Source organism: Martes martes (assembly GCF_963455335.1).
Source record: "Martes martes genome assembly, chromosome: 1".
Taxonomy (NCBI): domain Eukaryota; kingdom Metazoa; phylum Chordata; class Mammalia; order Carnivora; family Mustelidae; genus Martes; species Martes martes.
In genome coordinates, this window is record NC_137888.1 from 196,839,347 (window position 1) to 196,852,610 (window position 13,264).

The 13,264-nt window shown below is 39.0% G+C and overlaps 1 protein-coding gene across 1 annotated transcript in view; it reads right to left on the minus strand.

The window, feature by feature from the left end:
- Positions 1 to 13,264, minus strand: part of DOCK3 (dedicator of cytokinesis 3) — a gene marked incomplete at its 3' end in the record, with an annotated part of 615,312 nt that overhangs the window by 56,632 nt on the left and 545,416 nt on the right. Inside the window, exon 28 of the mRNA XM_080804908.1 lies at positions 179 to 273. Coding sequence (XP_080661034.1) covers positions 179 to 273 — 95 coding nt within the window. The remainder of the gene's footprint in view (positions 1 to 178; positions 274 to 13,264) is intronic.

Genomic DNA, 13,264 nt, shown 5'->3' on the forward strand with positions numbered 1-13,264 from the left:
ATCTTCTCTGTCACCATGGCCTTGGCCACGATCTCTGTCTTGCTTTCTCTCTCTGCCACACACACACACACACACACACTCTCTCTCTCTCTCTCTCTTTCTCTCCCTCTCCCTGTCTCTCTCTCCTTAGTCTGAGAATAGCTCTGATGATGCTTATGCAGGGCCCGTCCACACTCACTTGCTTGTAAGAAGTCTCATCACCATCCAGTCCCGAGGGAAGACACTCATCTTCATCAGGTTCCGGAACACACAGAAAATCTTCAGCAGGAATTCCTGATCCAGGAGGAAAATCTGATGTGAGACACCACCACTACCACTACAGCATACCTTTCCTTAACAGGGCTCTCCTGACCTCTAGACCATAAGAATGGATGGCATTAGTGGATTAGATACCGGTTCGTTTTGTGAGTTATTTTCTTTTGGAGGCCTGTATGAAAGTGAGATCTAGGCACTCTCTCAGGTCAGGTGGGAATAGATCCAAACTGGTTAGAACACAGGCAGCTCTGGACCCTGAGCCCAGTGCCTAAAGCCCAAAGCACGGGGAAGGCTACAGTCCAGCAGAACTGGTATCTAACTGGGCCTGTGGGTCTCATTATTTGGGTCATGGCCCTTGAACACTGGACTATAAGAACCTGCTTTTTGGGGAGTGCTTGGGTGGCTCCGTTTGTTAAGTGTCCGATTCTTGATTTTGGCTCAGGTCATGATCTCAGGGTCTTGAGATCAAGCTCCATGCTGTACATGGTTTCTGCTTCTCCCTCTTCCTCTGCCCTGGCTCACAAGCTCTCTCTCTCTCTAAAATAAATAAATCAAATCCTAAAAAGAAGCTGCTTTCTTGAATGTTAAGAACACATTGAGAGGAGGGGCCTCTGGGTGGCTCAGTCAGTTAAGCTCTGCCTTCGGCTCAGGTCATGATCCCAGAGTCCTGGGATTGAGCCCCACGTTGTGTTCCCTGATCAGCAGGGAGCCTGCTTCTCCCTCTCCTTCGACCTGCTATTCCCCCTGCTTATGCTCTCTCTCTTTCTCTATCAAATAAATAAATAAGATCTTTAAAAAAATGTAACACATTGACAGGAGAAGCATTTTAGGAATGGCAGAGTAAAGACCTCCAAAATGTGCTCCTCTATGAAAATAATGAGAACACTGGCAAAGCAGGTTAAGCAAAGACTGGCAACAATCCAAGGAGTGTTATTCAAGAAAAATGGTTGAATCTCAATAGAACAGTGAACTTTGTTGCACTTTGGCTCATTCCATTCCCATCCCATTCCTCTTTCTACTTCCATGGTATATCCTTGAAAACAAGCTACTGTAGAACCACAGTGGTAGTGAATTTCTGGAAAGTGCCACCCTCCACCCCCAACTGCTACTTTTTATCTGTTCTGCAGCAACATGGGAAATCCCTATTCAGAGGGCTTATCTGATCTGACCCAGAGCTCACTCAATGAGAAGAGCCTTTTACCTAGGGCATATATGGGGGAAAAAATCAGCCGTAATAATTTAACATCCCAGCTGCTTGAAGCAGCCATATCATTAAGGCATCAAAAAAATTTCCAAAAGACTTAAAAGAAAAATCTGGGGAATGAAATATCTATAGGGGACTTTGAAAAGCTCTGACATATTCCTGGGAACCTAGAAGTCCACACACATGTTCAGGGCTGTACATATTACCAGGAAAGACCTGAGAAGCTTAATCTCTCACTCTGGCTGACTTTGAGGCTCTATGTGAAGCAGGAAGTGAAGGCCAAGGCAGTAATGTAAACTGTTGGAGCACTGAAGGTGAGCCCCAACACACACATACAGGTATTTAGCAAAGTATCAAAGACTTACTGACTTAAGGCATTTAAGGAAATTTCTGTCTGGGTATTAGCTGACCACTAAGCTAACTGAATGAAGACCTCAGCGGCTGTATACACAACAAAGAACACAGACATTCCAGAATTAGTCCAAGAAAGTCACTAAATAAGCTAGCAAACAAATATCAACATCAACAACAAAACAACAAAAAGCAACAACAACCCCTGGGATGTGGTGGGGGATCTGATTTTGAGAGTTACCACATTATTTAAATTGTCCAGTTGTTTTTTTTTTTAAGATTTTTTAAATTTATTCATTTGACAGATATCACAAGTAGACGGAGACAGATATCACAAGAGAGGCAGGCAGAGAGAGAGGAGGAAGCAGGCTCCCTGCTGAGCAGAGAGTCCAACGCAGGGCTCGATCCCAGGACCCTGAGACCATGACCTGAGCCGAAGGCAGAGGCTTTAACCCACTGAGCCACCCAGGTGCCCCAAATTGTCCAGTTTTTAACAAAAAAAAATATAATACACAAAATTAAACATGAAAGTATGACCCATACACAGGAAAAAAAGAAGTGAACAGAAACTTTACCTGAGGTAGGTCAAATGTTGGACTTACTAGGAAAATACTTTAAATAAGCTGTTATAAATATATTCACAGAACTAAAGGAAATCATGCTTAAAGAATTAAAGGAAAGTACAAGAACAGTATCTCACCAAATAGAGAATATCAATAAAATAGATAGAAATTATTTTAAAAGCATCAAATAGAAATTTTAGAATTTGAAAGTACCATAACTGAAATATAAATTTTGCTAGAGGGGCTCATCGGAAGATTTGAACTGACAGAGGAAGGAATCAGCAAAGTTAAAAGGTATGTCAATTGAGGTTATCCAGAGGAACAGGAAGAAAATGAAAAAAAAAACCAGAGCATGTGGGATACCATTAATTATGAAAACATACAAGTAAGAGGAGTGTCAGGAGAGATGGGAGAAAAAGAGGAAGAGATTTTGAATAAATATTTGAAGAAATATTTTAAAAATTTCCCAAATTTGATGAAAAAACCCTTTAACCTACACATCCAAATAGCTCAATGAGCTCCAAACAGGATAAAAGTAAAAGAAATTTATATACAGACATATCATAGTCAAAATGTCAAATGTCAAAAACAAAGAATCTTGAAAGCAAGATGAGAAAAAAATTTTATCATGTACAAATTATTCTCAATAATAACAGGTAACTTACAAGCAGATATGGTGGAGACAAGAATGCAGTGGAAAGACAAATTCAAAGTACTGAAATAACGTCAACTAAGAGTCTTAAGTCTAGCAAAACTATTATTCAAAAATGAAGATGAGGGGGGGAGGAGTCAAGATGGCGGAGAAGTAGCAGGCTGAGACGACATCGGGTAGCAGGAGATCAGCTAGATAGCTTATCTAACCATTGTGAACACCTATAAATCCAACGGGAAATCGAAGAGAAGAAGAGCAACAATCCCAGAAACAGAAAATCGATCACTTTCTGAAAGGTAGGACCTGCGGAGAAGTGAATCCAAAGCGACGGGAAGATAGACCCCGGGGGGAGGGGCCGGCACCCGGCAAGCGGCGGAGCGACGGAGCACAAAATCGGGACTTTTAAAAGTCGGCTCCACTGGGAGACATCGCTCCAGAGGCTAAACTGGGGGGAAACCCAGGCGGGGTCAGCATAACCCCAGGACCCGCAGGGTCACAGAAGGACTGGGGATGTCTGAGTGCCGCAGAGCTCGCAGGTATTAGAGCGGGGAAGCCGGCTATAGCGACAAAGCCGAGGAGTGAGCTCTAAGCCCGGGGTTACCTTGTGCCGGTCGCAGGCTGGGTGGGCTCGGAGCGCGGCCGGAGGCCACGGAGACAAAAGCGACCCGGCGCTTTTCTCCAGCTCCAACAATTGACTGCTTTCCTCGAGGCGCGACCGCAAGCCAGGGAGGCGGGGCTATTGGGCGCTTTGCTCTGAGAGTGCACTGAGGAGCGGAACCCCAAGCTCTCGGCTCCTCCGGGCCGAGAGATTGGGAGGCCGCCATCTTCATTCCCGTCCTCCGGAACTCTACGGAAAGCGCTCAGGGAACAAAAGCTCCGGAAAGCGAACCCGAGCGGATTACTTAGCCTGGCCCCTGGCAAGGGCGGTGCAATTCCGCCTGCGGCAAAGACACTTGAGAATCACTACAACAGGCCCCTCCCCCAGAAGATCAACAAGAAACCATCCAAAACCAACTTCAGTCACCAAGAACAGCGGAATTCCACAGCAGGAGAAAGCAAATCCTACCTGGACAAAATGACAAGGCGGAAAAACTCACCTCAAAAAAAAGAACAAGAGGCCGTACCGAAGGCTGGAGACCTAATCAATACAGACATAGGTAGCATGACAGATCTAGAGTTCAGAATGACAATTCTCAAGGTTCTAGCCGGGCTCGAAAAAGGCATAGAAGATATTAGAGAAACCCTCTCCAGAGAGATAAAAGCCCTTTCTGGAGAAATAAAAGAACTAAAATCTAACCAAGTTGAAATCAAAAAAGCTATTCATGAGGTGCAATCAAAAATGGAAGCTCTCACTGCCAGGATAAATGAGGCAGAAGAAAGAATTAGTGACATAGAAGACCAAATGACAGAGAATAAAGAAGCTGAGCAAAAGAGAGACAAACAACTACTGGAACACGAGGAGAGGATTCGAGAGATAAGTGACACCATAAGACGACACAACATTAGAATAATTGGGATTCCAGAAGAAGAAGAAAGAGAGAGGGGAGCAGAAGGTATATTGGAGACAATTATTGGAGAGAATTTCCCTAATATGGCAAAGGGAACAAACATCAAAATCCAGGAGATGCTAAGAACGCCCCTCAAAATCAATAAAAATAGGTCCACACCTCGTCACCTGATAGTAAAATTTACAAGTCTTAGCGACAAAGAGAAAATCCTGAAAGCAGCCCGGGAAAAGAAGTCTGTAACATACAAGGGTAAAAACATTAGATTGGCAGCGGACTTATCCACAGAGACCTGGCAGGCCAGAAAGAACTGGCATGATATATTCAGAGCACTAAACGAGAAAAACATGCAGCCAAGAATACTATATCCGGCTAGGCTATCATTGAAAATAGAAGGAGAGATAAAGAGCTTCCAGGACAAACAAAAGCTGAAAGAATTTGCAAACACCAAACCAGCTCTACAGGAAATATTGAAAGGGGTCCTCTAAGCAAAGAGAGACCCTAAAAGTAGTAGATCAGAAAGAAACAGAAACAATATACAGTAACAATCATTTTACAGGCAATACAATGGCACTAAATTCATATCTCTCAATAGTTACCCTGAATGTTAATGGGCTCAATGCCCCAATCAAAAGACACAGGGTATCAGAATGGATAAAAAAACAAAACCCATCCATATGCTGCCTACAAGAAACTCATTTTAGACCCGAAGACACCTCCAGATTTAAAGTGAGGGGGTGGAAAACAATGTACCATGCTAATGGACATCAGAAGAAAGCTGGGGTGGCAATCCTTATATCAGATCAATTAGATTTTAAGCCAAAGACTATAATAAGAGATGAGGAAGGACACTATATCATACTCAAAGGGTCTGTCCAACAAGAAGATCTAACAATCTTAAATATCTATGCCCCTAACATGGGAGCAGCCAACTATATAAACCAATTAATAACAAAATCAAAGAAATACATTGACAGTAATACAATAATAGCAGGGGACTTTAACACTCCCCTCACTGAAATGGACAGGTCATCTAAGCAAAAGATCAACAAGGAAATAAAGGCCTTAAATGACACACTGGACCAGATGGACATCACAGATATATTCAGAACATTCCATCCCAAAGCAACAGAATATACATTCTTCTCTAGTGCACATGGAACATTCTCCAGAATAGACCACATCCTGGGTCATAAATCAGGTCTCAGTCGGTACCAAAAGATCGAGATCATTCCCTGCATATTTTCAGACCACAATGCTCTGAAGCTCGAACTCAATCACAAGAGGAAATTTGGAAAGAACGCAAATACATGGAGACTAAACAGCATCCTTCTAAAAAATGAATGGGTCAACCAGGAAATTAAAGAAGAATTGAAAAAATTCATGGAAACAAATGATAATGAAAACACAACAGTTCAAAATCTGTGGGACACAACAAAGGCAGTCCTGAGAGGAAAATATATAGCAGTGCAAGCCTTTCTCAAGAAACAAGAAAGGTCTCAAATACACAACCTAACCCTACACCTAAAGGAGCTGGAGAGAGAACAACAAAGAAAGCCTAAACCCAGCAGGAGAAGAGAAATCATAAAGATCAGAGCAGAAATCAATGAAATAGAAACTAAAAAAACAATAGAACAAATCAACAAAACTAGGAGCTGGTTCTTTGAAAGAATTAATAAGATTGATAAGCCCCTGGCCAGACTTATCAAAAAGAAAAGAGAAAGGACCCAAATAAATAAAATCATGAATGAAAGAGGAGAGATCACAACCAACACCAAAGAAATACAAACAATTATAAGAACATACTACGAGCAACTCTATGGCAACAAATTTGACAACCTGGAAGAAATGGATACATTTCTAGAGATGTATAAACTACCACAACTGAACCAGGAAGAAATAGATAACCTGAACAGACCCATAACCAGTAAGGAGATTGAAACAGTCATCAAAAATCTCCAAACAAACAAAAGTCCAGGACCAGACGGCTTCCCAGGGGAATTCTACCAAACATTTAAGGAAGAATTAATTCCTATTCTCCTGAAACTGTTCCAAAAAATAGAAATGGAAGGAAAACTTCCAAACTCATTCTATGAGGCCAGCATCACCTTGATCCCAAAACCAGACAAGGATCCCACCAAAAAAGAGAATTACAGACCAATATCCTTGATGAACACAGATGCGAAAATTCTCACCAAAATACTGGCCAATAGGATCCAACAGTACATTAAAAGGATTATTCACCACGACCAAGTGGGATTTATTCCAGGGCTGCAAGGTTGGTTCAACATCCGCAAATCCATCAATGTGATACAATACATTAATAAAAGAAAGAGTAAGAACCATATGATACTCTCAATAGATGCTGAAAAAGCATTTGACAAAGTGCAGCATCCCTTCCTGATTAAAACTCTTCAAAGTGTAGGGATAGAAGGCACATACCTCAATATTATCAAAGCCATCTATGAAAAACCCACCGCAAATATCATTCTCAATGGAGAAAAACTGAAAGCTTTTCCGCTAAGGTCAGGAACACGGCAGGGATGTCCGTTATCACCACTGCTGTTCAACATAGTACTAGAAGTCCTAGCCTCAGCAATCAGACAACAAAAAGAAATTAAAGGCATCCAAATCGGCAAAGAAGAAGTCAAACTATCACTCTTTGCAGATGATATGATACTATATGTGGAAAACCCAAAAGGCTCCACTCCAAAACTGCTAGAACTTATACAGGAATTCAGTAAAGTGTCAGGATATAAAGTCAATGCACAGAAATCAGTCGCATTTCTTTACACTAACAACAAGACAGAAGAAAGAGAAATTGAGGAGTCAGTCCCATTTACAATCGTACCCAAAACCATAAGATACCTAGGAATAAATCTAACCAAAGAGGCAAAGAATCTATACTCAGAAAACTATAAAGTACTCATGAAAGAAATTGAGGAAGACACAAAGAAATGGAAAAATATTCCATGCTCATGGATTGGAAGAACAAATATTGTGAAAATGTCTATTTTACCTAAAGCAATCTACACATTTAATGCAATCCCTATCAAAATCCCATCCATTTTTTTTAAAGAAATAGAACAAATAATCCTAAAATTTATATGGAACCAGAAAAGACCTCGAATAGCCAAAGGAATATTGAAAAAGAAAGCCAAAGTCGGTGGCATCACAATTCCAGACTTCAAGCTCTATTACAAAGCTGTCATCATCAAGACAGTATGGTACTGGCACAAAAACAGACATATAGACCAATGGAACAGAATAGAGAGCCCAGAAATAGACCCTCAACTCTATGGTCAACTAATCTTCGACAAAGCAGGAAAGAATATCCAATGGAAAAAAGACAGCCTCTTCAACAAATGGTGCTGGGAAAATTGGACAGCCACATGCAGAAAAATGAAATTGGACTATTTCCTTACACCACACACGAAAATAGACTCAAAGTGGATGAAGGACCTCAATGTGCGAAAGGAATCTATCAAAATCCTTGAGGAGAATGCAGGCAGCAACCTCTTTGACCTCCACCGCAGCAACTTCTTCCTAGGAACATCGCCAAAGGCAACAGAAGCAAGGGCAAAAATGAACTATTGGGATTTCATCAAGATCAAAAGCTTTTGCACAGCAAAGGAAACAGTTAACAAAACCAAAAGACAACTGACAGAATGGGAGAAGATATTTGCAAACGACATATCAGATAAAGGGCTCGTATCCAAAATCTATAAAGAGCTTATCAAACTCAATACCCAAAGAACAAATAATCCAGTCAAGAAATGGGCAGAGGACATGAAGAGACATTTCTGCAAGGAAGACATCCAGATGGCCAACAGACACATGAAAAAATGCTCCACATCACTCGGCATCAGGGAAATACAAATCAAAACCACAATGAGATACCACCTCACACCAGTCAGAATGGCTAAAATTAACAAGTCAAGAAATGACAGATGCTGGCGAGGATGCGGAGAGAGGGGAACCCTCCTACACTGTTGGTGGGAATGCAAGCTGGTGCAACCACTCTGGAAAACAGTGTGGAGGTTCCTCAAAAAACTGAAAATAGAGCTACCCTACGACCCAGCAATTGCACTCCTGGGTATATATCCTAAAGATACAAACGTGGTGCTCCGAAGGGGCACGTGCACCCGAATGTTTATAGCAGCAATGTCCACAATAGCCAAACTGTGGAAAGCGCCTAGATGTCCATCAACAGATGAATGGATAAAGAAGAAGTGGTATATATACACAATGGAATACTATGCAGCCATCAAAAGACATGAAATCTTGCCATTTGCGACGACGTGGATGGAACTAGAGGGTATCATGCTTAGCGAAATAAGTCAATCGGAGAAATATAACTATCATATGATCTCTTTGATATGAGGAAGTGGAGATGCAAGGTGGGGGGGTTTGGGGGGAGGTAGGAAAAGAAAAAATGAAAAGATGGGATTGGGAGGGAGACAAACCATAAAAGACTCAATCTCAAGAAACAGACTGAGGGTTGCGGGGGGGAAGGGGGATGGGAGAGGGTGGTGGGGAAATGGACATTGGGGAGGGTATGTGCTATGATGAGTGCTGTGAAATGTGTAAACCAGACGATTCACAGACCTGTACCCCTGGGGATAAAAATACATTATATGTTTATTAAAATAAAAAAATTAAAACAACAACAACAACAAAAAAAAACTCAAAAAAAAATATACCTAAAAATAAAAAAAAAAAATGAAGATGAAATTAAAATTCTCAGATTAAAAAAAAAAGCTGTGAGAATTTGTTATTAGTAGAACTGCCCTAAAAGAAATACTAAAGGGAGTCTCTCAGACTTAACTAAAAGGACACTAGACAGTAACTTGAATCCATATGAAGAAATAAAAATCACTAGGAAAATAAAGGTAAATATAAAAGGTAGTATATATGTTAAGTTTGTAACTCTTTTCCTATTTGATTTACAAGGCAACTGCATAAAGCAATAATTATAAAACTATGCTGATGAGATTATAATGCATAAATATGTAATTTATATGACAGTAACAGCAAAAAAGAAGAAAGGATTGGAGCTTTATTGGTGTGAAGTTTTTGTATACTATTAAAGTGAAACTGGTAGAATTGAGATGTTAATTGAAATTCCCAGGGCAACCACTAAGAAAATAGCTTTAAAATTATACCAAAACAGGGGTGCCTGGGTGGCTCAGTGGGTTAAGCCTCTGCCTTCGGCTCAGGTCATGATCTCAGGGTCCTGGGATTGAGCCCCGCATCAGGCTCTCTGCTCAGCAGGGAGCCTGCTTCCCCCTCTCTTTCTGCCTACTTGTGATCTCTGTCTGTCAAATAAAAAAAAATATATACCAAAATAAACAAAAGAGAAATTAAAATTACACAGTAAAAATATTTAACATAAAAGAAGCCAGAAATGGAGGAACAGAGGAACAGAGAAGATATAAGACAGATATAAAACAAATAGCAAAATGTAAATGTAAATCCTAACTTATTGGTAATTACAGTAAATGTAAATGGATTAAATATTCTAATCAAAAGGCAGAGATGGGAAAATGGATAAAAAATAAACATGATCTAATTATACATGGTCTACAAGATACGTACTTTAGATTCAAAGACATAAATACCTCAAAAGTAAAAGGATAGAAAATACATACAATAAAATGGATATATACACAAAATAGTGTGGCTATGTTAATATTAAACCATATAGATTTTAACAAAAATTGTCATTAGAGACCAAAAAGGGAAATTTTATAATGACAAAAGAGCCAATATGTCTGAAAGAATTGTTATAGAACACTCCACCCAAAAATAAGCAGAATACACATGGAAGGATATATGCATTTCTTCTCTAGGACAGATCACATGTTAGTCCATAAAGAAAGACTCACTATATTTAAAAGAACTGAAATCATATAAAGCATGTTCTCCAACCTCTATGGGAGTTAGAAATGAATGACACAACAAAATTTGGGAAAGTAAAAAATATGTGAAAAAATAAACGTTACACTCTCAAATAACCAATGGGTCAAAGAAGAAAGCACAAGTGGAACAGGAATACTTTGAGATGAATAAAAATTAAAACACATCAAATCAAAACCAATGGGATGAAGCCAGAACTTATAGCTCTAGTGCCTATATTAAGAAGATAAAGGTCTCAAATAATAACCTACCTTACGCCTTAAGAAACTAGAGAAAGAAGAGCAAACTAAACATAAAGCAAGCAGAAGGAAGGGAATAATAAGTGAAACAGAATAGAAAAATAGAGGAAAAAATGAAACCAAAATTTGGTTCTTTGAAAATATCAATAAAATTGCCACACCAAGAAAATTAAAAAAAAAAAAAGAAGACTCAATTACTAAAATTAAGGATGACGGAAGCCATTACCAATGTTAGAGAACTAGAAAGGATTATAAGGGACTACTATAAACAAATGTATGCCAGCAAATTATATAACTTAGATGAAATGGACAAACTCTAAGAAAGATAAAGACAACCAAAATTCATTTATAATCAAACAATATCTGAACAGACCTATCATAAGCAAAGGGATCAAATTAATAATTTAAAACCTTCAAACAAAGAAAACTGGAGGACCAGATGGCTTCATTAGTGAATTCCACCAAATATTTTAACTAGAATTAGTACTAATATTTGTCTTTTTTATTATATCCACTCTCAGTGTGACGTAGTATCTTTTTTTTTTTAAAGATTTTTATTTAGTGCTCGCTTCAGCAGCACATATACTAAAGATTTTTATTTATTTATTTATTTATTTGACAGACAGAGATCACAAGTAGGCAGAGTGGCAGGCAGAAGAGAGAGAGGAGGAAGCAGGCTCCCTGTGGAGCAGAGAGCCTGATGTGGGGCTCGATCCCAGGACCCTGGGATCCTGACCTGAGCCAGAGGCAGAGGCTTTAACCCACTGAGCCACCCAGGCACCCCAGTGTGAAGTAGTATCTTATTGTGGTTTTCATTTGCATTTCCCTATTGACTAATGACATTGAACATCTTTTCACGTGTGTTTTGGCTATTTATGTACCTTCTTTGGGGAAATGTCTATTAAAATACTTTGCCCATTTTAAAATTGAGTTACCTTTTCAGTCTTGAGTTGTAAGAGTTATTTATATATTTTACATACAAGCCCTTTATTAGATATATGATTGCCAATATTTTCTTCCATTCTGTGGGCTTTCACTTTCTTGTTGGCATCCTTTGAAATACAGAAGTTTTTAAATTATCCAACTTAGAGTACATGATTAGCTTCAGATGTAGTCTTCAGTAATCTATCAGTTGCGTGTAACACCCAGCGCTCATCACATCATGTGCCTCCTTAATGCCCAGCACCCAATTACCCCGTCCCCTACAGACCTCTCCTCCAGCAACCCTCAGTTTCTTTCCTAGAATTAAGAGTCTCTCACATGGTTTTTCTCCCTCTCTGATGACTTCCCATTCAGTTTAAATACAAAAGTTTTTAATTTTGATGAAGTCTAACATCTATTTTTTCTTCTGTTGCTTGTGCTTTGGTGTCATAACTAAGAAATCACTGCTAAACCAAGGGACATAAAGATATACTCCTGTTTCTGTCCAAGAGGTTTATAGTTTAGCTCTTACATTTAGGTCTACAATTTTTTTCACTTGTTTTTTTTTTATACGGTATGAGGTAGAGGTTAGATATCAAGTTGTCCAGAACCATTTGCTGGAAAGACTTCTTTACTCTTTGTATTGTCTTGACAATGTTATTGAAATTCAATTGACTGTAAATAGAAAGGTTTATTTCTAGACTCTGAATCCAATTCCTTTGGTCTTTATGTCTATCTTTACACAAATAACCAATTCTCATTACTGTTACTTTGTTGTAAGTTTTGAAACTGGTGAGTATGAATCCTCCAATTTTCCTTTATTTTCCAAGATTGTTTGGCTATTCTGAGTCACTTTCTTTCCCTTGTGAATTTATTGATCAGATTGTCAATGTCTGCAAAAAGGCAGCTGAAACTTTGAGAGGTCTTGTATCAAACCTGTAGATCACTTTGTGAAGTACTATCCTCTTAATAATCTAAGTGTTCCAATCTATGAACAGGGGTTGTCTTTCCACTTATTTTGGTCTGCTTTAATCTCTTCTCCTAATTACTTGATGTGTTTTTATACTATTATAAACGGAAACATTCTCTTAATTTCATTCTTGAATTGTTCATTGCTAAGACATAGAATTGATTTTTGTGTATTAATTATGTATCCTGCAACTTTGATGAACTTGTTTATTACTTCTGATAGTGTTTTTATGGATGTCTTGGGATTTTCTGGATACAAAATCATACCATCTGAGGATTGAGAGAGTTTTACTTCTTCTTTTCCAAACTTGTGCCCAATTGCTCCAGCTAGATCCTCCAATATAATGAATATAAGTGGTTAGAGCAGATGCCTTTCTCTTGTTTCTGACTTGAAAGAGGAAAACATTCAGTCTTTTGTTACTAAGTATGATGTTAGCTGTGGGTTTTTCATATTTTGCCCTTTATCAAGTCTGAAGAAATTTCCTTCTATTTCTAGTCTGTTGAACGATTTTATCATGAAAGTTTGGTGGATTCTGTTTTAGTCCTTTATTCCATTTAATGGTGTATTATGTTGATTACCATATGTTAAGGGAACCTTGCATTTCTGGGATCAATCCACGAGATCATGGTGTATACTTCTTTTAGTATGTTCCTGGATTCAGTTTGCTAGTATGCTGTTAAAGGCT